The sequence below is a fragment of the Macaca thibetana genome, chromosome 20, assembly GCF_024542745.1.
Source record: "Macaca thibetana thibetana isolate TM-01 chromosome 20, ASM2454274v1, whole genome shotgun sequence".
Classification (NCBI taxonomy): domain Eukaryota; kingdom Metazoa; phylum Chordata; class Mammalia; order Primates; family Cercopithecidae; genus Macaca; species Macaca thibetana.
In genome coordinates, this window is record NC_065597.1 from 67,101,627 (window position 1) to 67,127,894 (window position 26,268).

Here is a 26,268-nt window from a genome sequence, read left to right on the forward strand (position 1 = left end):
GGGAGATGGAGGTTGCAGTGAGCTGAGTGCCCATGGCACTTCAGCCTAGGTGTTAGAGTGAGACCGTATCTCAGAAACAAACAACAAAAAAAGTATGATCAAGTGTGCATTGTAGAATTTGAGGAATATGTGAATATATAGAAAAATTATAAAGGTATAAAAACTGGGAAGATGCACACTGAGTCATTTACAGAGGGTCACTCTGGAAAGGAGAGGAAGACACAGGGCTTGGAGTGGTGACCAAAAGGGTCTTGTTTTAATTTTTTCTTTTTTTAAATTTCTTTTGAGATGGAGTCTCACTCTGTCGTCCAGCCTGGAGTGCAATGCTGTGATCTCACCTCACTGCAGCCTCTGCCTCCCAGGTTCAAGTGATTCTCCTGCTTCAGCCTCCCGAGTAGCTGGGATTACAGGTACATGTCACCACGTCCGGCTATTTTTTGTGTTTTTACAAGAGACGGGTTTTCGCCATGTTGGCCAGGCTGATCTCAGACTCCTGGCCTCAAGTGATCTGCCTGCCTTGGCCTCCCAAAGTGCTGGGATTACAGGCATGCATCGTACTGGGCCTTGTTTTAATTTTTTCTAAGAAGAATGTTATCATGTGCTGATGTAAAGCAAGCTCCAAGAGGGCTGCCTCTGTGGTTGGATTTCTCATTAGTGTGGCTCATAGGGTTATTTTTGATCCTGGCTCACCTCTCCAGCTGCAAGAGCTGAGATATTGCTACTTTGGATGTCTCCTGCTTCTGGATGTTGGCATTTTCTGTCCCCACTTTTGGGAATCCCTCTCCTCCCTCTCAGCCCAGTTAATGCCTCACCGTCTTGTCTCCAGGTCTCAGCTGAGACCTCTCCCCACTCAGGAAGCCTTTCTTAACTTCTCAAGCTCGAGTACGTGTCCACGTCTGCAATCCCATGACCCCTTTGTCTACTTCCTTTGTAATCTCATTCCAGCTCTGACACTTCATGGCCAGTAGATCTTGGGGTATTTGATGTAAGTTCCCTGAACCTCAATCTTCCCACCTGTGAAATGGGAATTAAAAACTCCTACCTGGCAGAGTCTAAGTTGAAGATGAGAAAGAGACAATTATTCTCATATTCGGTGCCCACGGCTCTAGAAGGTCGCAGTCCAATTGACAGGTGAGGAAAACGAGACTTTTGAGCGATGATGTGGTTTGCTTGGGTAAGAGGCAGAGTCAGGATTTGAACCCACGTCTTTGCTTGGAGACTCCTGCTCTTTCCATATTCTAATAATACCTCTTGGAGGTAGTCCCCATCCTCCAGGACAGACTCAAGGATATATATATATATATATATAAAATTTTTAAAGCCACTTCCTTACCGGGCATAACAGGACTGCATAGCTCTGAGCTCTTTCTGAAGTCTCAAAGTCACACTGACAAGGTTAGAAAATAAAGGCGGTGATATTTCTTCCTTGTAGTAAGTGGATCCTGAGACCTTCTTCTTTTGCCAGAGCTTTGAGACATCCCTCCAGTCTGCGTAAGAGCACTGACCACCCCGGGGCTTCCCGACCTTGCAAACATCATGGAAGGCTGCTTTCCCCCTTGAGCAGCTCTTCCAACAGCACGATAATGGAGCAGTCACAAACACTTCTTTTGTTTTTGGTGTGAACATCTTTGCTGATTTCTGGGCTTGCTTTTCTCTTGACTTGCAACAAAGCATTTCGCATCTAAAATATCTCTGCACTTGAGCACACACGTTTACCATTGATGGAACAATGCCCTGCCAATATTTTATTTTATTTTCTTGAGATGGAGTCTCACTCTGTCACCCAGGTTAGAGTGCAGTGGTACAATCTCGGCTCACTGTGACCTCCGCCTTCGAGGTTCAAGCAATTCTCCTGCTTCAGCCTCCCAAGTAGCTGGGATTACAGGCCTGTGCCACCATGCCCAGCTAATTTTTGTATTTTTAGTAGAAAGGGGGTTTCACCATGTTGCTCAGGCTGGTCTTGAACTTCTGACCTCAGGTGATCCACCTGTCTCAGCCTCTCAAAGTGCTGGGGTTACAGGTGTGGGCCGCCATGCCCAGCCAACATTTTAGTATTACTAGTAATTCCATGTAATAATCATAGCTATCATCTATTGAGTACCCACTGTATGCCATCCAAGACGCGGTACTGTGTGGATGGCGTCACTCCTAAAAAGATACGCTCATGAACTAAGCCCCAGTACCTGCGAAAGTGATTTATTCAGAAAGAGCATCTTTGCAGGTGTAATTCAGACTCTCGAGATGAGGTAACCTTGGACTAACTTGGTGGGCCCTAAATCCTATGACAAGTGTCCTTATAAGAAGAAGAGAAGGTGGCCATGTGTGGATGGAGGCAGGGATTGGAGTGATGTAGCCACAAGCCAGGGAGCCTCACAGATTGCCAACGGCTCCCAGGACATGAGAGAGGCGAGGAGGGATTCTCTCCTAGAACCATCAAAGGGAACATGGTCCTGCTGATATCTCGATTTTGTGCTTTTGGCCTCCAGAACTGTAAGAGACCAATTTCCTGTTGCTTGGAAGCCACCCGGTTTACCTTCATGTGTTACAGTGGCCACAGGAAACGAATACCACCACCTGGGCCAAGAACAAGGTCTCCCTGCCACTGCCCCCTGTTTTTCTGCATCATCACACTTACTTCCTTTGTGAGACATCACAACCTGCAATGGTCTTTGTTTCCTTGCTTCCTGGCTACTCTGTCTCCTGTGCCCATCTGTGAACTCCATCAGGGCAGTGGCCTTGTTCAATGTGGTGTCCCCAGGCCCTAGGACAGGGCTTGGCCCTCACTGGGGACCCCGAGGCGTTTGTTTCTGAATGAATGCATGTGCTCAGGGTTGAGTGCAGTGCTTTTGAAAACACTGCCGGTGTCTCATGCCTATAATGCCAGCACTTTGGGAGGCCGGGGTGGGTGGATCACTTGAGGTCAGGAGTTCAAGAGCAGCCTGACCAATATAGTGAAATGCTGTCTCTACTAACAAATACAAAAATTATCCAGGAGTGATGGCGGGTGCCTGTAGTCCCAGCTCCTCAGGAGGCTGAGACAGGAGAATTGCTTGAACCCAGGAAGTGGAGGTTGCAGCGATCTGAGATGGAATCACTGCATTCCAGCCTGGGTGACAGAGCAAGACTCCATCTCAAAAAAAAAAAAAAAAAAAAAAAAAAAAGAAAGAAAAAAAAAAAGAAAACATTGCCAATCTGGAAAACAACCCTGCAGGGAGGTCTTAGGTCTTAAATTCTTTTTTTTTTTTTTTTTTTTTTTGAGATGGAGCCTTGCTCTGTCGCCCAGGCTGGAGTGCAGTGGCATGATCTCGGCTCACTGCAAACTCCGCCTGCCGAGTTCACGCCATTCTCCTGCCTCAGCCTCCCGAGTAGCTGGGACTACAGGTGCCACCACCACGCCTGGATAATTATTATTATTATTATTTTTGTATTTTTAGTTGAGATGGGGTTTCACTGTGTTAGCCAGAATGATCTCGATCTCCTGACCTCGTGATCCACCCGTCTCGGCCTCCCAAAGTGCTGGGGTTACAGGTGTGAGCCACCGCGCCCAGCCAGGTCTTAAATATTTTTTACAAATGAGGAAATGAGGGCTCAGAGAGGTAAAGGGACTTACCTAAGGTCACAGGGTTAGTAAGAGTATCTGGCTGACCTCAGACCGAAGAGCCTTCTCTCCCAAGACCATCAACAGGGAATGACGGAACTGAGGCGGAAATCCAAGGTTCAGGAAGTTTGCATTTGAGTCCAACGCAGTAGCTGCCCCCGCATCATTCCTCTCTAGCTGTTAAAGGCAGACACCTTTAACAGCTTCAGGGTCTGTGGGAGAAGGAAAGGGCCAATTAGGTCTGCAGAGCAGAGGGAAGGGAAGTGGCTCTGGATGAGAGCTTGAGCCCCAGTCATCTGCTGTGGTCCTTATGTCAAGATGAATATGGTCCATTTCCGTTTTTCAGATGAGAAAATCGAAGCTCAATGGGGCAGCTTGTCTGAAGTCACATGGCTAGTAAGAACCACACTCAGGTCTGACTCTAAATACTCCACACTTTCCTCTAAAATTCACTGCCTTAAATGGAGGGCCTGTGATCATGTGGACTTAGCCTGGCATCTCTGAACTAACACATGGCTGTCTGAGTCTCTTAAGGCACCACTTTCGCCTGACATTACAGCAATTTATGTCTACATCTGAACTTCCTTTGTGAATTATAAGTTCCAAGGAGGTGGGATTTATGTCTGATTCAACTTTGTACCTCTACAATACCCATCTCAAAATAATGCACCTATTAGATGCTCAGCAAATGCTCAGTTCCCTCCCTCCCTCCCTCCCCCCTCCCTCCCTCCCTCCCTCCCTCCCTCCCTCCCTCCCTCCCTCCCTCCCTCCCTCCCTCCCTCCCTCCCTTCCTTCCTTCCTTCCTTCCTTCCTTCCTTCCTTCCTTCCTTCCTTCTCTCATTCATTAGCTCAGCCATCCATTGCACAGGGAGCATATACTACCTTCTAGGTTCTGGGTTGCAAGTTATTGGGCATTCAGGATGTGCAAGAATACATCACAAGAAAGACATTATCCAGGTCCTGCTGGCCTTTGATTCCTGCCACCTCTGTCCTGCTCCATCATATCCTCCCCGCTCGCCAGTGCCTGGGAGAGCCCCTGGCCCCTGCCAATGCCCTCCAGCCAGAGACCACTGGGGACACCCCTGCAGTTCAAGTTGGGGTTGATTACTTATTGCAGCAAAGGAGAACACACACCATGGGGAGCCGTGGGGTGTCTCAGTAAGAGGTTGCTAGGAAGGACTTAGGGGATTCGGGCTTTGATCGGGTGGCTTTGGAGGGTCTGAGGAGTTGGAGGTTTGCTCTGGACTGGGTAATATCAGGAAGCGGAGACAATTCTGTGACTGAATATCTCAATCTTATCTACAGGGAGGCAGACTAGCTGTGTTGAGCAAGGAGGGACACTCCTATCAGCTGGGAGAAGGAGGTGTGGATATTCTGTGGGTGGTACAGAGACCTCGTTTTCACCTCTGCTTAGGCAGCCTGTGGAGTGCCCTTGCTGGGCCTCATTGTGTTGTGGTCTCAGATGACCTCATCTGATGTCGGAGTTCTACGATATTATATCCAGCAGAATACCGCAGTCTAGCTACGAGCGCCACGCCAGTTCCCAGAAGCTGGAAACTGTTTCTTTATTTTTATTTTTATTTATTTATTTTTATTTTTTAGTAGAGACGGGGTTTCACCGTGTTAGCCAGGGTAGTCTTGAACTCCTGACCTTGTGATCCGCCCGTCTCGGCCTCCCAAAGTGCTGGGATTACAGGCATGAGCCACCGTGCCCGGCCTGGAAACTGTTTCTTTCTTTCTCTCCATCACAGGGGTTCATTAGAGGCTTGTTGATGAACGGGAATCAGGGCTCATGACCTTAGATCTGTGTTTGGTTTTAACAGGTTTTCCATATTACCAAAAGGTGTGCAAGATTTCACGCACCAGGCCGGGCGCGGTGGCTCAAGCCTGTAATCCCAGCACTCTGGGAGGCCGAGGCGGGCGGATCACGAGGTCAGGAGATCGAGACCATCCTGGCTAACACGGTGAAACCCCGTCTCTACTAAAAAAAAAAACAAAAAACTAGCCGGGCGAGGTGGCGGGCGCCTGTAGTCCAGCTATTCGGGAGGCTGAGGCAGGAGAATGGCGTAAACCCGGGAGGCGGAGCTTGCAGTGAGCTGAGATCCGGCCACTGCACTCTAGCCCGGGCGACAGAGCGAGACTCCGTCTCAAAAAAAAAAAAAAAAAAAAAAAAAAAAAAAAAAAAAAAAAAAGATTTCACGCACGTTATTTCATTTAGATAGCCCAATATCAAGCTGAGAATAACAATTAACACTTTTATTAGGTTTATGATGTGACAAGTACTATTCTAAGAAGTTTGTCCATTTTATCTCATCCTCAGTACACAATCGTGTGAAGTGCATACTCTTAGTATTCCCATTTAGTTGATGAGAAAACTGAGGCTTGAAAGTTATAAAGTAACTTGCCTACAGCCCCTCAGCTAGAAGTGATAGTGCTGACATTGAAACCCTGGTGAGCATAGGTGGCAGGTGTTGCATCAGTGCTTACTGAAACAATAAACGGAGAAGTGGGGTGACTAGTTGTCCTGGTTTATCCTGCCTGGTCCCTGTAGACACCTATGGTCATGGTAGATAATTTAATACCGTTGATGATTGTTTGATTCTCAAAAGTGTGGTTTGGATGGTCAATCATACAGGTACTCCCATCAACGTGCCTGTAAGAGAGGAACTATCTGTGACTTATTTGTCTTCAGTGCTCAGTGTGGAGCTAGACTCACAGCAGACACTCTTAATATGTTTGCTGGCTTTAATAAGTTGTAGGAGATCAGTGGGCAAGTATTTTTACTCTTGTTTTGCCGATGAGGCTTAGAGTGGTCCAGTCATTTGTCCAAAGTCACACAGCTTGTATGGCACAGACTCTTATTCAGTGGTCTTTTGACTGTAACCCCTCACTCTGAAACTACATATCCACCATGTCCCAAATAACCCAGCCCCCACAAAATTGGTGATGATGATTATTTTTATCATATTCACATTCCAAAGGGGAATATCTTCCCCAGGCGCGTTCAGAGATGTGGCTAGCGATGGGAACATTTGCAAGTAGAGCAGAACTTGGAATCAATATTATGTTCTAAAACCACAATCCTGGGGAAAAAAACATAGCGAAGAATAGGGCACACACACAAAGAAAGCTAAACCAAATTTCAGCAGGAGATTTTACAAGTCTTTCCTGGGTAACTTGTTCTTACCCAGACATTTAATTGAATGTGGACATCAAGGCAGCTTGCAGCATGACTGCGGAACTCACATGGGGCCGCCCCGGCTGCATCAGCTCTGGGAAACCTCATTAATTTCTGAATGAGAAATTATTTCCTTTCTTGGCCACAGTCTGAGACGATGGTGTGCGGGGGATGGATTTTAAAGGACTAGGTTTTTGCATGAAATGTGGTACTTCCCTGCCCAAGATTTTTCCCTGAAAAAGAAAGAAAGAAAGGAAGAAAGACCATAGGTCTCATCCCCTGTAATCACATTTCATCCCAGGACAGCCCTGGGAGGAAGTTCAGTCTTGTTTTCTTGACTCACCAAAGTTAGTGCCACTTGAGGGACTGAAGACAAAATGATTTGGTCACAGTGGAGGTCACAGACCAAATTATTATTCTCATCATCTTTATTATTGGTAGAGTTATGATTTATTTAGTGCCTGCTCTATGGGACACAAGACTACACATCTTACTACATCACCCCATGTTGCCCTATGGTCTTTACAAGTAGTATTCTCATGATAATTCTGTGAGCCGTATACTTTTACCTCCATTTCATAAGAAGTGGAAATGGAGGTTCTGAGTAATTACATGACATGCCTAGGACCCTACAGTCAGCCTGAATTCGAATGCAAATAATCTGGCTCTGAAGTCTATATTTTTCATCGCCATGAGGTCATCTCTTAGGCTTCCTCAGTTTTTTTCTTATTGCCTAGAAACTGCCATATTTTTCCTGCCTGAGAGCCACACTGTCTAGCTCAAAATTCACTCATTCACTCACTCATTCATTCAATACATTGGTCAACACGCATCTCTTCAGCACTTACCATGTCCCAGAACAGAACCTCTGCTAGAAACTCAGGGACACAATTGTGCACAAGGAAATAAGATCAAATAAGATCCTCCTTGCCAAGGAACTCATGTCCTGTCAGGTGAGACATAAAAGTGACTCAGATGCCCTCAATACTAGGTAATAAATGCCTGTCCCTATGGGGTACTGAGGGGGCACAGAGGAAGGGCACTTGACTGGATGGACAGTGGTGAATACAGAGTAAGGAAAGACTTCCCGGAACAAACGATGCTTAGCCTGTACTAAAGGATGAGAAGAAAGTATTTATTTTCATACTGAAGGATGAGAAGAAAGTATTTATTTTCATACCTATCCTATTGCCAAAAGGATTTAAAGATGCTTGGCATCCAGCTCATAATAAACACCCAGTACACATTTGGTAAATGAAAGATGGATAAAAAATATAACTTTGCACTTGTTTCCCTTTTTTCTTTCGCTGCTGGGAAGCTCAGAGCCAAAGTAGTGGCAGAGGTATAGACCCTGAAACCTTAGACTTCCTCCTTTCCTCTTGCTCTTCCTCCATTCAGCCCCCACCATGGGTCTTGACTTTCATGTCATTCATTCTTTTCTACTTGCTGATTTTATAGATTATATTAATATTTGTCTTTGACCGTTTGGGCTTGGGAGTTCTCTAGAGTTGGTCCCAGATCTTATTAAAGAGGAGGCAAGAGAAATACATTCAATGCAGGACTGTTCTCCAGGTGGATCCGTTCGGCTTTGCAATCCAGGGGCAGCATCTCCCCCTTCACTTTGGTTATCCCACACATCATGTGGTCTTCATGCCCTGAGAATAACAGTGTCCCCTTTAGTTCTCTCAATGCTCAAAGCCCTTCATCCACAGAGTCCCTGCTCCCCCATCCCATCCAAAGAGCTGGCATGATGCAATCAAGGTGCTGGCAAAAACTTTAAACAAAACAAAACCCAACCCAAAAAGCTTGCACGAGGCTCCTCCTTGTGGCGACAAATATGTTCTAGTAGAGAACCCGGCGGGCACTCTGGTCAGTGAAGGATCCTTATCCTTGGGAGAAGGATAACTTCTAAATGATCAGCAAGTACTGTCCCCAAATGCCATGCTAAAGACCACAGTGGCTTTTAGATCTCTTAAGGTCCCATGGCTGTGGAGGCAGAGCCAAGCACAAACCACTGCCAGCCATCCCCCAATCCCAAGTACTCCCTACACCCAGCTCTTGTAATGAATAATTAATGATGTGTGTGAGCATCTGCACTGTGGCTCCCCTCTTGTTAGAAACCAGCTCTGGCCAGGCACAGTGGCTCACACCTGTCATGCCAGCACTTTGGGAGTCCAAGGTAGGAGGATCGCTTGAGCCCAGGAGTTTGAGACCAGTCTGGGCGACATATCAAGACCTCATCTTTACCAAAAATCAAAAAATTAGCCGGGTGTGGTGGTGCACACGTGCAGTCCCAGCTACTCGGGCAGCTGAGGTGAAAGGTTCCCTTAAGCCCAGGAGGTTGAGGCTGCAGTGAGCCATGGTCATGCCATTGTACTCCAGCCTGGGTGACAGAGCAAGACCCTGTCTCAAAAACAAAACAAACAATAACAAACAACAACAAAAACAACAACAAAGCACACAGCCTTGCACACGATGTGCCTCAACCACTGTTGCCATGGTCGTCATCATCATGAGAAACAGTAGAAGTAATAGTCACAGGGGCAGTCACAGTGTGGATTTTTCCCAGCTCTAGTAGGTGCTTGGAAAGTGTTTGTTGATTGAATGAAGGATGTTAGTAACTCTCCTCTGCCTGGTATCCTCTCTATCTCTTCTAAGCCATGCATGGGACGTTTGTGATTCTGCTGCCGCTCAGCCTGATCCTGATGGTTTTTGGGGGGATGACAGGGTTTCTGAGCTTCCTCCTCCGAGCCTACCTCCTCCTTCTGCTCACTGGAACTCTCTTCCTCTTTGGAGGTAGGTGCCCACCCTGCCTGGCGCTCTGGCTTGTGGTCTGGGGGTTGGGCGGTGGCTACTGTGTATGAACCCTCAGCAAAGGAGGGGGATCCCAGGACCTCGTGGGGTTCATTTTCCCCTTCTGGGATATCAGCTGGAAGAGATGAGTGGTTTCCAGTCCAGAATCACTTCGTCTCTGGTTCCAAGACAGGAGCAGTGCAGAGGGAGCAGCTTCCAAGGATCGCTTTTATTGTTTCACCAAAGAAGCCGCGTATATTACCTTTGCCCGAACTCTTGATGGCTTCAAGCTTTAGGGCTGTGAGCTGGCAAGAGACCCTCGTTCCAGCCACCGTCAAGCTCCCCTGCTGATCAGCCGTTCTGATCGATGCTGCTTTGATTGACTGAAAAACGGGCAGGACCAGGCTCAGAAAGACAAACACCTCATGGTCTCCTTTCTATGTAGAATCCGGAAGAGTCAAATTCACAGAAGCAGAGAATGGAACGGGCTGGTGGGGCAGGGGAGCGGGGGGAGATGTTGGTCAAAGAGCACACAATTTCAGTTCGAAAGGAGGAAGTCCAGTGATCTACTGGGCATCACGGTCACATCACGTTAACAACAGCCTATTGTGTTCTTGAAAATCGCTGAGAGTAGATTTTAGTTCTCACCACACACAAAAGAAACGCTAAGTATGTGAGGCCGTGCCTGTGTTGAATAGCTTGACTGAGCCATTCCACAGTGTGCACATGCGTATCAAACCCTTGTGCCGTGCACCATAAATACATACAATTTCTACTTGTCAAGTAAATAGCAGCACACACGAAAACAAGATGAAACAAAACAACAGGTGGACAGACATTGGCTAGGTTCGCACCATTGGTTGGTTCAGTGGACCAGAGGTTTTGAAAAATGGGACCTTGGCCGGGCATGGTGGCTCACGCCTGTAATCCCAGCACTTTGGGTGGCCGAGGTGGGTGGATCATGAGGTCAGGAGATCGAAACCATCCTGGCTAACACGGTGAAACCCCGTCTCTACTAAAAATATAAAAAATTAGCTGGGTATGGTGGTGGGTGCCTGTAGTCCCAGCTACTCGGGAGGCTGAGGCAGGATAATGGTGTCAACCTGGGAGATGGAGTTTGCAGTGAGCCGAGATCATGCCACTGCACTCCAGCCTGGGTGACAGCGAGACTCCATCTCAAAAAAAAAAAAAAAAAAAAAAGTGGGACCTGGCACATGGCTGGCTGCCTTAAGGCTCCCTGTATCCCTGTGTATTTGAAATGTTCCTTAAAAAAAGAAAAAAAAGCAGTGATGACATGCACCCTTGGAATCCACAGAGGGAAAAAAGCAAAAGGGATGTCTGGAGGTGAAAATATTGCAAAGCTCTCATTTCCTCTAACCACTCACTATTATTATTAATACTACCATTCATAGTTCACCCAATGACAAATTCTCAAAACCAGCACTGCCTGGTAGAAGTTTCTGTGATGGTGGAGAAGTTCCCTAGTCCATGCCGAGCATCGGGAGCTGCAAACCAGGCCAGGGCAGCGAGTGCTGATGGGGGACTGAGCTGTTAACTTTATTTAAATTAATTAAATTTAAATAGCCATGTGTAACTGGCCAGTAGCTATTGTACTGGACCATGTGGCTCAAATCTAATATCTGTGGAAAACCACCATGGGCCAGGCACCATTCTAGGTGCTGGGGAATTGAAAATGAGCAAAACCAACACGAGCATGTCTGCCCTCTGGAAACTCATGGGAGACAGATGTTAGTTAAATAATTACACAAACACTACTGCAATCCCAGCACTTTGGGAGGCTGAGACAGGCAGATCACTTGAGGTCAGGAGTTTGAGACCAGCCTGGCCAATATCATGAAACCCTGTCCCTACTGAAAATACAAAAATTAGCCAGGCGTGGTGGCAGCACCTGTAGTCCCAGCTACTCAGGAGGCTGAGACAGGAGAATAGCTTGAACCTGTGAGGCAGAGGTTGCAGCGCAGCAAGCTGAGATTGCACCACTGCACCACCGCACTGGGCGACAGAGCAAGACTCTGTCTCAAAAAAAAAAAAAAAAAAAAAAAAGACACAAACGAATGCAAAGTTGCAATTGTGACCTGGGCAGTGATGGGCAGCTGTATGTGCTGTGGAATCACTGCTCAGGCAAGTCCAGGAATTGAAGCCTGAGCTGCGATGTGCGGGGAGGGTAGGAGTTGTCCGTGACAGGCAGAGAAGCAGGGGTGAGTGCATCTAGTGGGGAGACCAGCAGGCGCAAAGGTCCTGCGGCAGGAAGGAACGAGGACGCTGGACATCGGGCAGCGTGGCTGGGCAGGGCGAGGAGGAGGAGGGGAGTGCTGGGGCGGGGTGGGGGTTGATCTGCTCTCCCTTTGCCCTCCCTGCAGCCATGGTGACCCTCGCTGGGATCAGCGTCTACATAGCATATTCAGCTGCCGCCTTCCGGGAGGCGCTGTGTCTCCTGGAGGAGAAGGCCCTCCTGGACCAGGTGGACATCCACTTCGGCTGGTCCCTGGCCCTGGGTTGGATCAGCTTCATCGCGGAGCTGCTCACTGGGGGGGCCTTCCTGGCAGCAGCCCGTGAGCTCAGCCTGAGACGGAGGCAGGACCAGGCCATATGAGCCTGGGCGCTGGGTCATGAAGGGGAGGAAGGGGTTTGGTCCCGGAGCTTCATGGAGCTTCATGGGCTGCGGCCTCCTTTTCCTCAAAGGCCACTTGGGGAGGCCAGACACCCCCCCGTCCCCCACAAGTCCCCACGGACTAAGCTCGGGGCCTGGCTGTTATCCTAGTGCCTGTGTGCTCATGTCCGTGTGTGTCCGTGTGTGTCCGTGTGGCCTGGAGGAGCCTGAGGGAGTGCCAAACCTCTTTACAAGAAATAAAAACGATGCTTTAATCACACACAGAGTTTTACAGATTGCAAAGTCCTTGCGCCCCCTCCGACTTCATTTCCTTCTCACCCATGTCCCTTGGATCAGCTCCTTGGTGGACCTGAGAAAGGGAGAGGGTGCCCTACCTCCTGGGCCCTGTAGTGCATTGAGCTCTCTCTGGGGAGCTTTGGCCTGGAGTTCCTTTTGCTCTAAAATAACTCTGGCATGACATTGGCTTTCTGCAGGGTCGGGTTAGGTCTGCAATATGAAGCTGCAAGACTCCCAAGAGGCTGGCCAATTGATAGAGCGCTCTTCAAGACTAATCATACCTTTTCCGTCCTTCCCCAGAAAAATCCAATCCTCCTTTCATCCTGGTGTTCTGCCCCTGGGAATGGGCGCCACCTCCAGGTCCTCTGGGACAGTGCTGCTCCCATTTAGCGTGCCCGAGACTCTATGGGATTGTTGGTACTCACGGGCTGATGCCACCCCCAGGGTGTCTGAGCCAGGAGGACTGGGTGAAGCCCAGGAACTCACATTTCTTTCTTTCTTTTTTTTTTTTTTTTGTTTTTGAGATGGAGTCTTGCTCTGTCACCCAGGCTGGAGTGCAGCGGCACAATCTCGGCTCACTGCAAGCTCCGCCTCCCGGGTTCATGCCATTCTCCTGCCTCAGCCTCCTGGAGTAGCTGGGACTACAGGCGCCTGCCACCACGTCCGGCTAATTTTTTGTATTTTTAGTAGAGACGGGGTTTCACCGTGTTAGCCAGGATGGTCTCGATTTTTCTGACCTTGTGATCCGCCCACCTCAGCCTCCCAAACTGTTGGGATTACAGGCGTGAGCCACTGCGCCCAGCAGGAACTCACATTTCTAACTAGCTTCCAGGCGACACTGAGGCTTCTGGCCCAGAGCCACACTTTGCATAAATGCTGAGGTGGGGTGTTTGTTAAGTGACAGAGAAGGGTTGTCACCTTGCTGCTCTTAGAATCACCTGGGTGATTCCCAAAATCCTGCTGCTCTGGCTACATCCTTGATCTGATATTCTCTAGGGATGGTGTCCAGCCATCAGTGTTTTTTAAGAGCTCTCCAGGCTATTCTAACCCAAAACCATGGCTGAGATTCTGTTCCTGTAAGATTCCAAGTCATGAGATGTAGGGAAGGGCCCAGGGAGCCTTTGGCTTGGGAAACTCTGGGAGGTGCTGACGGTTTGGGGAATACTGATGTGGATTAAAATATGACAACACCATTACCAACAATATGACATCATCATCTTCATCATGACATCATCATCACCATGACATCAGCATTGTCATCATCATAGCTGACACCCATTGAGTACTTTCTATGCACCTGTGCTTTTCTCAGTGCCAGTCGGTCAGTCAGTCATTCAACAAACACCCAAAGGAAGGCCGGTACACACCAGCAACTAGGGGGCAGTGACTCCTCCAGACGCAGCCCTTGCTGTCTGGGGTGCCACATGGTTGAGGAGAGAGAGGTATATGAAATATGTAGCCCGGGATGAGGACTAGGAGATAAGCAAAGCAGGGTACAGATGAGGAAACTGAGGCACCAGCAGGTTAACATAGCTGGACTAAGGGGTTAAGGAGAGAAAGGGATGCAACTGGGAGTAAAATTCAGAACTGCCTGATCCCAAGATGGTCCTCCCTGGAGTCCCACCAACGCCTGCACTTCTTTACTGGCTGTCTGCTCCTGGGTTCAGGACGTTGCTGTGACATCCTTGTCTCATCTGGAAAGGCGCAAATGAGTGGCTTGCTCACATGGCCCCATGGGGCTAAATAAGCGCTATTGGAAAATCAGTTGCTAGGCTGAGAAACTTTTTGCAAAGTGAGGGCAACCATGCTACAGAAAGGGCGGTCTCTGCTTCCATCTGCTGGTCATATTATGGAACTGCTCCAGAGGCAAGATTTGATTCCCAAATTCAAAAAACACGTGTTCAGCACTCCTAGCGCCCAGGTGCTGGATTAAATACTGCAGCGCCAGGGTCCTCAGCTGGGGCGATTCTCTCCCCCACCTGACATTTGGCAATGTTTGGAGACAGTTTTGGTTGTTCTTAGTGCGTGTGGGGAGTAGTATTACTGGCATCTCCAGTGGGAAGAGGCCAGGGATGCTTCTCAATGTTCTACGATGCTCAGGACATCTGGTCCCACATGTCCACCTCGGGACATGCTGAGACACTCTGCTAAGCCAGCAACAATGAACAATAACAAACCAAAACATGTGCACTCCAGGATCTGACAACCTCAAAGAATCTCATTCATTCCCCCATCCATTCATGCATTCCATAAATGCCTGCCAGATACCAACTATGTGTCAGAGACTGTTCCAGGGCCTGGCGACACATGAATGGGGGTGGCCAAGAAGATCTCCACCCTTCCTAGCTCACATGGGAACAGACGATAAACATATGAACCAATAATCTATCTGAGAGATTCAGACAGTGATTAGTGTTATGAAGAAAACAAAACAGGGCGATGAGGCTGGGTGCCATGGCTCACACCTGTGATCCCAGCACTTTGGGAGGCCAAGGCAGGCAGGTCACCTGAGGTCAGGAGTTCGAAACTAGCCTGGCCAACATGGTGAAACCCCGTCTCTACTAAAAATAAAAAAAAATAAAAAATAAAAAATAAATTGCCGGGTGTGGTAGCACGCGCCTGTAATCCCAGCTACTCGGGAGGCTGAGGCGGGAGAATCACTTGAACCCAGGAAGCGGAGGTTACAGTGAGCCAAGATTGCACCACTGCACTCACTCCAGCCTGGGCGACAGAGTAAGACTCTGTCTCAAAAAAAACAAAAAACAAAAAACAACAAAAAACAAAACAAAACAGAAAAAACAGGGTGATGGGATGAAAGGTGTCTGGGAGAAATGCAACTGCAGGGAGGACAATTAGAAAGGGCCTCTTGGAGGAGGTGGCATTGTACTGAGACCCGCATGAAGAACCTACCTGCAGTTAGTGAAACTGTAGACCAGGCAGGTGACAGCACACGCAGAGGCCCTGAGGTGGGAGGAAGCTTCTGTGTTTGAGGGAAAGAAACAGGAGGTGAAGGTAGAGGCAGGAAGGGAGAAGGCAGTGGGCGGTGCCCATGGCCTGTGGTAAGGAGGCGCTGATGATTAAGTGGGGTTGGGATGCTGTTCTGTTCTGTTCTGTTCTATCCTGATCCATTCTGATCTGTTCTGTTCTATTCTGATCCTTTTTTTTTTTTTTTTTTTTTGACACTGAGTCTAGCTCTGTCACCCAGGCTGGGGTGCAGTGGCGCAATCTCGGCTCACTGCAACCTCCACCTCCCAGGTTCAAGTGATTCTCCTGCCTCAGCCCTCCGAGCAGCTGGGACTACAGGTGCGCACCACCATGCACCACGCCTGGCTAATTTTTTGTATTTTTAGTAGAGACGGGGTTTCACCATGTTAGCCAGGATGGTCTCAATCTCCTGAGCTCATGATCCACCTACCTCGGCCTCCCAAAGTGCTGGGATTACAGATGTGAGCCACCGTGCCCGGCTCGATCCATTCTGTTTTGATCTGTCCTGCTCTATTCTAATCCATTTGGATTGGTTCTGTTCTATTCTGATCCATTTTGTTCTGATCTGTTCTGCTCCATCCTGTCTTGTCCTCTCCTCTTCTATTTTTCTGTTCCACTTGGACTCTATCTTGAGAGCGATGTGCCTTTGAGACAGTGGTTCTCAAACCTGGCTTTATATTAGCATCACGTGGGGGTCTTATTTAAAAAAACAACCAGTTGCTAACACTTGGGCCCTAATGGAGCCAAATGCAATCAGACACTCGAGGGCAGACCTGGGCACTGTTATGTTCACAAAGTTCTCCAGGTGATTCTGCTGTGCAGGGGAGGTGAGAACCATTGCTGTAAGACCCTTAAGTCTGTTGTGTGAATGGACCGGCCTGCAGGGGTGGGAGTGGATGCAGGAAGTCCAGGGAGGGGCCTCCCAGGGCCAGATGAGAGGAGAAAGAACTCGGAGCAGGTGGAGGTGTGGTCGGATCCAGGTGTGCTGGACTAACCACGGGGTTAGAGGAGGGGATTTATATTCATGAGAAGGTAAAAAGGAGGAGGAAGAGGGGCTAGGGTGCCTGTCCCTTTGCTGGGGAGGCTCAGCCCTGATTTCTCCCCTCAGGTCCAGACCTGGCTGGAACCCCTGGCAAACAACTGGCCGCTCTCTTTCTCTCAGAGGGGGTGCTCTATCTGGCACTGAAGATCCATTCATTTATTCACTCACTCATTTATTCACTCGTCATCTACCCGTCCATTCATTTACTCACTCATTTCTTCACTTATTTATATATTCATGCACACATTCAGTCTTTGTTCATTCATAAGTTCACTCGCTTATACCTGTCCCATGCTTCATTCATTCACTCACTTATTCGTTCGTTTATTCATACATTTTCCCATTAATCCATTCACTCCTCCAACCGTGCATCCATCCACCCATCTATCATTATCCATTTGCTCACTCACTCATTCACTTACTTATTCACTCAGTCATTCATTTACTCATTCACTCCCTCACTCATTCACTCACTCACTCACTCACTCCCTCACTCATTCACTCCCTCACTCATTCACTCCCTCACTCATTCACTCATTCATTCCCTTATTCATTCATTCACTCACTCACTCATTTACTCATTCACTCATTCACTTATTCCCTCCCTCCCTCCCTCCCTCCCTCACTCACTCACTCATTTACTCATTCACTCACTCACTCATTTACTCATTCCCTCCCTCATTCACTCACTCATTCCCTGACTCACTCCCTCCCTCCCTCACTCATTCACTCACTCACTCCCTCACTCATTCACTCCCTCATTCATTCACTCATTCTCTCCCTCACTCCCTCACTCACTCATACACTCAGTCATTCACTCACTAATTCTCTCCCTTACTCACTCATTCACTCACTCACTTATTCACTCAGTCACTCATTTACTCATTCACTCACTCATTCACTCCCTCACTCATTCACTCACCCATTCCCTCACTCACTCATTCACTCCCTCACTCATTCACTCACCCATTCCCTCACTCATTCCCTCACTCACTCATTCACTCCTTCACTAATTCATCCCTCACTCACTCATTCATTCACTCACTCACTCATTCCCTCACTCATTCATTCACTCACTCACTTATTCACTCATTCCCTCCCTCCCTCCCTCACTTATTTACTCACTCATTCACTCACTCACTCATTTACTCATTCCCTCCCTCATTCACTCACTCATTCCCTCCCTCCCTCACTCATTCACTCCTTCACTCACTCATTCACTCACTCACTCATTCATTCCCTTATTCATTCACTCATTCAGTCACTCACTCATTTACTCATTCACTCATTCACTCATTCCCTCCCTCCCTCACTCATTTACTCACTCATTCCCTCCTTCCCTCACTCACTCATTTACTCACTCATTCACTCATTCATTCACTCATTCCCTCACTCATTCATTCACTCATTTACTCTTTCACTCGTTCAGTATTCACTCACTCATTCCCTCACTCATTCATTCATTCCCTCACTAATTCCTTCCTCATTCATTCACTCACTCACTCATTACTAATTCATTTATTCACTCATTCATTTATTCACTCACTCATTCACTCCCTCACTCATCACTTGCTCACTCACTTGTTCATACAGTTATTCATTCATTCATGTTCATTCATATGTTCATTGACTCATTCATTCAACAGTGACTTATTTGATGCCTGATGTACCAGTGCTGTTTGAAACACCAAGGATTTAACAGTGAACAAAAGTGACTCAAAACCTGCCTTTTGAAGCTGACATTCCAGGGCCTGTGCATGTGTGTGTATGAGTGCACGGGTATGACACATAGTAAACATGGCTGGTGGAATGTGGGGTATACTTCCTGGTAAGAAGTTCTATAAAGCAGATAGGGAGAAGGTAGCAGGGAAGAGTGTGTTGTACAATGAATATAATGTGCTGTCTAGTCTTTTGAGAGACCAGCAACTCTTCCTCCTAATTTTGCCTTGATTAATTAGCTCAATAAGTGTTGCCGAAGCCTGTGCTGTAGGTAAGGGAAGGGGAATCTCCCTAGGGCTGGACAGACAGGGGCAGAGTGTAAACCCAGTGATATGGTTTGACTGTGTCCCCACCCAAATCTCATGCTGAATTGTAGCTCCCAGAATTCCCACATGTCGTGGGAGGGACCCTGTGGGAGATAATCGAATCATGGGGGCAGTTTCCCCCATACTGTTCTTGTGGTAGCGAGTAAGTCTCATAAAACCTGACGGTTTTTTAAGAGTTTCCCTGTTTGCTTGGCTCTCATTCTCTCTCTCGCCTGTGGCGACATAAGACGTGCCTTTCAACTTCTGCCATGATCGTGACGCCTTCCCAGCCATGTAGGACTGTGAGTCCATTCAACCTCTTTTTCTTAATAATTTACCCAGTCTCAGGTACGTCTTTACCAGCAGTGTGAGAACAGACTAATACACCCAGCCTCAGTCCCCAATGCTGACTTTGGTGCCTTCTCCTGCAGGTGAATGTTGGGACTGATGGGGGATCCCAGACATAGTGAGGGCCCCCTGAAAACTTGCCAAGCATGTTCTCATGCCCTGACTGGCAGACAGGAACCTGAGGTTCACCGAAGGAGAAGACTTGCTCTGGTAGAGGCTGACAGTGAGAGAACCCGGGATGAGACTCGAACTGCGGCCTCAGAATCTCCCTTTCACATCTCGGGCTGCCTCCCTCCCTTTCTCCCTTGAGAATAGACAACCTGCCTTTTGGAGCCTGCAGGAAGTGCCTCCTCTGTGCCCAGCCCCTAGTCGCTGAGGATGGGCCACCCTGGCTTGCAAACCTTTGTTAACATGGCAGAGCACTTTAGAGTTTCCAGGGCAAGTTCCAAGGCTCGTGTGACCCTTGCCACTGTCCTCCAAGGAGAGGATGCCCACCCTTGCTCCCATTGATGAACAAGCCAACAGAAACTCAGGGAGGTCAAGGATGCATCCAAGATCATTGGCCAGGTCGGGCATGGTGGCTCACACCTGTAGTCCCAACAATTTGGAAGGCCAGGACAGGAGATCGCTTGAGCCCAGGAGTTTGAGACCAGCCTAAGCAACATAGCAAGACCCCATCTCTACAAAAAAAAAAAAAACAAAAAAAAACCCACAAAACACCTGTGTTTGGTGGTATGCACCTGTAGTCCCAGCTACTCAGGAGGCTGAGGTGGGGGAACTGAGCCTAGGAAGTCGAGGCTGCAGTGAGCTGTGATGGCACCACTGCACTCCAGCCTGGGTAACAGAGTGAAATCCTGTCTCAAACAACAATAATAACCACAACAAGATTGTTAGCCAGAAGTTTGCAGAACGGAGACTCCAAGCCAGGTCTTCTGAGTGCCCAGCTAAGCCGCCCACTTCTGCCTCCCATTCAGCCACCCCAGGCTCCCAACTTCCCACCCTTAGGGTCTAAAGAGCCCCACAGGGAACTCAGTCCTTGTCCTGGTGCTGCAGCTTCTGTGTCATGGAAACCTGGGCTTCACGCACACGCAGCTCCTCCATCATGAGCAGCACGAAGTCAGCAGCATCGCAACTGCAGGGCTCAGGCACCTTCTTGCGAGGGTGGCATGGGGCTTCTGTTAGAACATCTGCGTCTGTCCCATATTCATTTCTATTTCCTCAATGAAATGCTTCTTTTAACAGAGTACTCAGAGCCCCACAAGAGGAACAACGCTTTGATGACTGATAAAATATTCATGCATTGAAAAAGCTGACTCCCCCATCCCCTTCCACCTTTGTTCCTTGGTGGAGTTTGCTCCCTCCTGCACCCACTGGATTGCTGGGTCCTTGCTTGGAAGTAGCAGCAGGCCGAGGATTCACTTGTAATGCTTGAAGTAGCCATTGGTTTTTCTCCACACCTGGGACGTTGGTCCTGATGTGTGTGATGGAAGCAGCTAGTATCAGAACTGGGTGGAATTAAGGCCGGATTTGGTGGCTCACGCCTGTAATCTCAGAGTTTTGGGAGGCTGAGGTGGGTGGATCACTTGAGGTCAGGAGTTGGGGACCAGCCTGGCCAACGCGGTGAAACCCCGTCTCTACTAAAAATACAAAAATCATCTGGGCATGGTGGCGCATGCCTGTAGTCCCAGCTACCCGGGAGGCTGAGGCAGGAAAATCACTTGAACCTGGGAAGCGGAGGTTACAGTGAGCCGAGATCGCACCACTGCACTCCAGCCTGGGTGACAGAGTGAGCTCCATCTCAAAATAAAAAAAGAGGCCAGGCGCCGTGGCTCATGCCTGTAATCCCGGCACTTTGGGAGGCTGAGGCGAGGTCAGGAGATCAAGCCCATCCTGGCTAACACGGTGAAACCCTGTCTCTACTAAAAATACAAAAAAAATTAGCTGGGCATGGTGGCACGTGCCTGTAGTCCCAGCTACTCGGGAGGTTAAGGCAGGAGAATCACTTGAACCCGGGAGGCAGAGGTTGCAGTAAGCCGAGATCACGCCATTGCACTCTAGCCTGGGTGACAGAGTAAACTCCATCTCAAAAAAGAAAAAAAAAGAACTGGGTGTAATCATATCAGCATCTGATCTTCCACCTTTTGTCAATGGGACCCTGAGAGGCAGGGTGACATGCTCAGGGTGGGTGTTGTAGTTGACTACCTAAAGAGGGGACTGTTGTGGGTTCCAGCATGTGCCCCCAAAACATCATGTTGAAATTGTAACTTCAGTACCTGTAAATGTGACCTTACTTAGGAAAAGGGGTCTTTACAGGTATAATTACTATAGTTAAGATGAAGTTATATTGGATTGGGGTGGGCCCTAAATCCAATGGCTGGTGTCTTTTTAAGAAGACCAGGTGAGGGTGGAGAGATGCACAGAGAGAAGGTCACGTGAAGGCAGAGGCAGGGGTTGGAGTGATGCTGCCACAAGCCAAGGAGCACCTGGAGCCACCAGGAGCTGGAATCGGCAAGGAAGGATCCTCCACTGGAGTCCTCAGAGGGTGCATGGCCCGCCTGACATCTTGATTTTGAACTTTGTTGTTTTTTCTTTTTCTTTTTGAGACAGAGTCTCACTGTTGCCCAGGCTGGAGTGAAGTGGCATATGCTCACTGCAACCTCTGCTTCTCAGGTTCAAGTGATTCTCCTGCCTCAGCCTCCCCAGTAGCTGGGATTACAGGCATGCACCACACATCCAGCTAATTTCTGTAGTTTTAGTAGAGACGGGGTTTCACCATGTTGGTCAGGCTGGTCTTGAACTCCTGACCTCAGGTGATCCACCTGCCTCAGCCTGGGCTGATTTTGAACTCTGGACCTTCAGAATTGTGAGAGAATACATTGCTGTTGTTTTAAGCCACCTAATTTGTGATGGTTTGTTAGGGCAGCTCTAAGAAGTCACTAAAGTCACGATATCACGAGATTATTTTAAAGATCAAAGTGTTAATAACAGCTCATATTACCAAGTGATGACGGTGCTTTATCTTCTTCAGTCTTCCCACGATATCTGTGAGGTAGGTGCTGTTATTATCTTTCCCAAAATGAGGAAATTGAGGCTCAGAGGCAGGAAATAAGCCCTGGGTAAGTTGGTTCTGGAAAAGGGACCAAGCTGCTGACCAACACCTGTGCTCTTAAGGGCCACACATATTTCTTTGTAGCTGCCTAACAAATCACCCAAGATGTAGTGGCTAAAACCAGTGACCCTTGTATATTACTTGTGGTCTTTGAGAGTTGGGAATTGCGGAAGGACTCAGCTGGGCGATTGTGGTTTGGCTTCTCTCATGCAGTGGCTGGAGCTGGAACAGCAGGCAGTGGAGCAGCTAGGGGCAGGCTGAGCGCTTCTCTCTTTACATCATCTCAGGGCCTTTCCATATGGCTCTCCACATGGGCTGGACTGGGCTTCTTGACAATATGGTAGTATCAGGGCTGTTGGGAGGCTTATATGGCAGTTCCTGGGCCCAGGGCTAGTGCTCTCATGGGCAAGGTGGAAGTTGCGTTACCTTTTGTGACCTAGTCTCAGAAGTCATATAGCATCCTTTCTGCCACAGTCACAGCGTGTTCTGATTCACAAGGAGGGAACAACCTCCTACTCAACCTCCCTGGGAGGAGTAGCAAGGTCATATTCTAACAAGGGTGCGGGGGATTGGAGAGCTGCTAGAGCCGCCTTTACACAGTACAATCCGCTGCCCTCTCCGAGTGTAGCCTGTTTTCTGAAGCCTCACGGACTCATTGTTTCTACCATGGGATCTCAGACACCTCAGATTTTCCTCTGGTCCCCAGCAAAATCCAACTATTTATTTGCATCCTTAGCAAGAACAGAGGCTGGAGGGGTCAGCAGGGGCCACATTATGGAAGGCCACAGGGAGGAGCATTGAGATCAATGTGGAGGGTTTAAAAAATTGTTATAAAATACACATGACATACAATTTACATTTCAATCATTTTAAAGTGCACAGGGGTCAGGCGTGGTGGCTCACGCCTATAATCTCAGCACTGTGGGAGGCTGAGGTGGGCAGATCACCTGAGCTCAGGAGTTCAAGACCAGCCTGGCCAACATGGTGAAACCCCATCTCTACTAAAAAAATTAGCTGGGTGTGGTGGCAGGCACCTGTAATCCCAGCTATTTAGGAATCTGGGGCAAGAGAATCGCTTGAACCCGGGAGGCGGAGGTTGCAGTGAGCCAAGATCATGCCATTGCCCTCCAGCCTGAGCAAGAAGAGCGAAACTCCATCTCAAAACAACAACAACAAAAGAGAAAGTGCACACAACTCAGTAGCATTTAGTACACGCACCATGTCATGCAACCATCACCACCGTCTAGTTCTAGAGTATTTTCATCAGCAAAGGATGAAAAGCATGAATGTCTTCACCCCTTTTCAACCCAAAAGGAAACCCAGTGGGGAGTTCTGTGGAGGAGGCGATACTTTTGTGCCCTAGAAGGATCTCTGTCTAGAAGTTGAGTGATGGGCTGGAGCAGCGGGGGCTGGTATAACTGCAGGGACAAAGGCTGGCAGAGAGGCTGATACTTGTGTAGATGACAGAATGTGGGCAGAGCTGACGAGAAGGAGAGAAGAATTCAGACTTGGCATTTACAAGGTAGAATTGATGGACGGGTGAGTGATAGATGCAGGAAGAAGAGACCGGGTTCCCAGATGAAATATGAGTGTGGATGGTATTATGATTCACAGGGCTGGAAAATGCCAGGAGGCATGTCGATAGGTAGTGTTGAAGGAGGGGAGTAGATAGTAAATTCATTCTGGAAGAAAGCGCTTGAGACACAGTAGGGACATCCAAGAGGGACACGTCCAAGAGGCAGTTGGAGATACTTCTTAGGGTTAGGTCAACCAGACTTTCCCAACTTTGGTACTAGTGACATTTGAGGCCAGATATTCTTTGTTCTTGGGAGCTGCCTTCTGCATTGTAGGCAGCTTGGCAGAATCCCTGGATTCCAGCCAGTAGATGCCCACTGCACCCCCTCTTTGCAATTATGACGACCAAAAACATCTCCAGATGTTGCCACGTGTGCCTGGAGGACACAATTGTCCTGGTTGCGAATTACCTGGTCAGAGGCATGGGGAGTCATTGACGTGGAAACAATGGTGAGATAGGGAGCAGGTGCAACTGGACCCCAGACCAGATTGAAGACTGGTGGAAGCGGGGAAGAGGCATCAAAAGACACATCCACCAGCACCACGACAGTTTACCATTGCCATGACAACACCTGCAAGTTACTGCCCCTTGCCATGGCAACACCCCCTCCCCCACCCGGAAGTTACTGCTCATTTTCTGAAAGGCTGCTCCTTAATTAGCATATCATTAAAAGTGGGTATAAAGACTGCAAAACTGCCTTGAGCTGCTCCTCTCACCACACTGCCTGTGAGGTGTCCCTGCTCTTGTAGGAGCAGTCATGGAGCTACAAGCCTGCTGCATCCTCAGTGCAGCTGTTTTCTTGTACCACGGGCTTGCTCTTGAATTCCTTCCTGGGCTAAGCCAAGAACCTGCCCTGCATCAGTAGTGCAAACCTTTGGGATGTATGAGGCGCTCAGAGAGTCAGTGTGACATGCGAAGAGAGAAGAGCTCAGGAAATGTGCATGATAAACACCAACTCACATGGGCAAAACCGGAGGAGACCACAAAGGTTGCTGAGAAGGAGAGACCTGGGAGGAGAGGGGAGGGAAACCCCACGAGTGGGCAGGTTCTGGTACTGAAGGCTGCCTCACCTTCTGACTTCCAGCCATCTATGAGACCACATTTCCACGTTTACTTCTGGGGGTCTGCAGAGCATGGGGGCTCAAGGCACAGGCTCTATGGGCACTCGAATACCCAGCTGTGGTACCAAGGACAAGCAGCTTAAGCTCCTCGTCCCTCAACTTCCTCATCCTTAGGACAGCACTAACATCAGTGCCTACCCTCAGAGTTGTTGCATAAGTTACAGCAGGCAAAGTGCATAGAACAAGACTTCTCGTCTGTGAGTGCTAAGCCAGTGTCAGCTGCTCTTCTGATTCTTATTTGACTCATTTCCAGGCCTTTTGAACCTGGCCTCACTCCTTGGGCTTAAATTAACTCCATCATTCTTACATTCAGCAAATATTTATGGAAGACTTAGTATGCACCAGCAGACACTGTGGGTGGGGAGCAAAAGAGAAGCAGAGCCCACCCCACAGAAAGCATGGTTGGGGGTGGAGGATCAATCAAGTGCCACATGTATGATTCCAAACGGAGACAAGCGTTATGAAGGGGCTATGAGAGGCCCAGAAGGAGACCCTCTCTCTGGTCAGCAATGGTGCCTCGTTTTTATTATTATTATTATTAGAGACAGAGTTTGGTGCTATCATAGATCACTGCAGTCTTGAACGCCTGGTCTCAAGCGATGTTCCTGCCTCGGCCTCCCAAAGGGCTGGAATTGCAGACTTGAGCCACTCTGTTCACCCCTACCCATTTTTCCCCCTAAATCACATGACCTCATCTGTTTGCAGGGCTCAGGTAGTCAATAAAGGGGAAAAAGAACGGAAGCCCTTTCAAATGCATCTCTTGTTGTTCTGGAGAAAGAAAGTATTACAGTGACGCAGTCTTAGGGAGGCCAAGGTGGGCGGATCACTTGAGCTCAGGAGTTCAAGACCAGCGTGGGCAACATGGTGAAACCCTGTCTCTACAAAAAACACAAAAATTAACTGGGTGTGGTGGCGCATGCCTGTAATCCCAGCTATTCAGGAGGCTGAGGCATGAGAATCGCTTGAACCTGGGAGGCAGAGGTTGCAGTGAGCTGAGATCGCACCACTGCACTCCAACCTGGGTGACAGACAGATGCTATCTCAAAAAAAAAAAAAAAAAATTAGCAGCCATAGTGGTGTGGGCCCGTAATTCCAGCTACTTGGGAGGCTAAGGTGGGAGGATAATGAACTTGAAAAGCTGAGATTGCAGTGAGCCCAGATAGTGCCACTGCACTCCAGCCTGGGTGATACAGCAAGACTCCGTCTCAAACAAAAACAAAAACAAAAAACAAACAAAAAAAAAGGTTTAAGTGCTTGAATCTCCATCTCCTGATTCTTTAGACTCTACAGCTATTTTCATTCTCCTGAAAGAGTTCTCCAGCCACAGACACCCACAGGGACCTCCCATGGCCAGATTTTCCAGAACCTCAATTTCAAAGTGATATGAAATAATGCCTATTGAATCACAGGTCTTGATCTTGGTCTGGAAAGCAGGGGCACTGAGCTGATGCCCCAGGGCCAGCTGAGAGTTTCTCAGACCAGAGAAATGAAACGGCTGCGGTCAGCACTCCTGTGCTCTCCTGCCCTCTCCATCCTGGCCTCTTCGCCAAGCAAAGGGTGAGCAACAAAGGGGAGGATGAGAAGTC

The 26,268-nt window shown here is 48.5% G+C and overlaps 2 protein-coding genes across 3 annotated transcripts in view; one reads left to right on the plus strand and one right to left on the minus strand.

Moving 5' to 3' along the window:
• Positions 1-26,268, plus strand: part of TMEM114 (transmembrane protein 114) — a 996,508-nt gene that overhangs the window by 954,544 nt on the left and 15,696 nt on the right. Inside the window, exons 4-5 of one of the 2 annotated variants that reach the window (XM_050774545.1) lie at positions 9,435-9,572; positions 11,951-12,460. The exons of the other annotated variant lie outside the window; for it this stretch is intronic. Coding sequence (XP_050630502.1) covers positions 9,435-9,572; positions 11,951-12,183 — 371 coding nt within the window. The 3' untranslated portion in view covers positions 12,184-12,460. Of the gene's footprint in view, positions 1-9,434; positions 9,573-11,950; positions 12,461-26,268 lie in introns of those variants that run through there. 2 annotated transcript variants of the gene reach the window in all.
• The window catches only part of PMM2 (phosphomannomutase 2), a 278,683-nt gene that overhangs the window by 237,534 nt on the left and 14,881 nt on the right, over positions 1-26,268 (minus strand). The gene's annotated exons all lie outside the window — the stretch shown is intronic.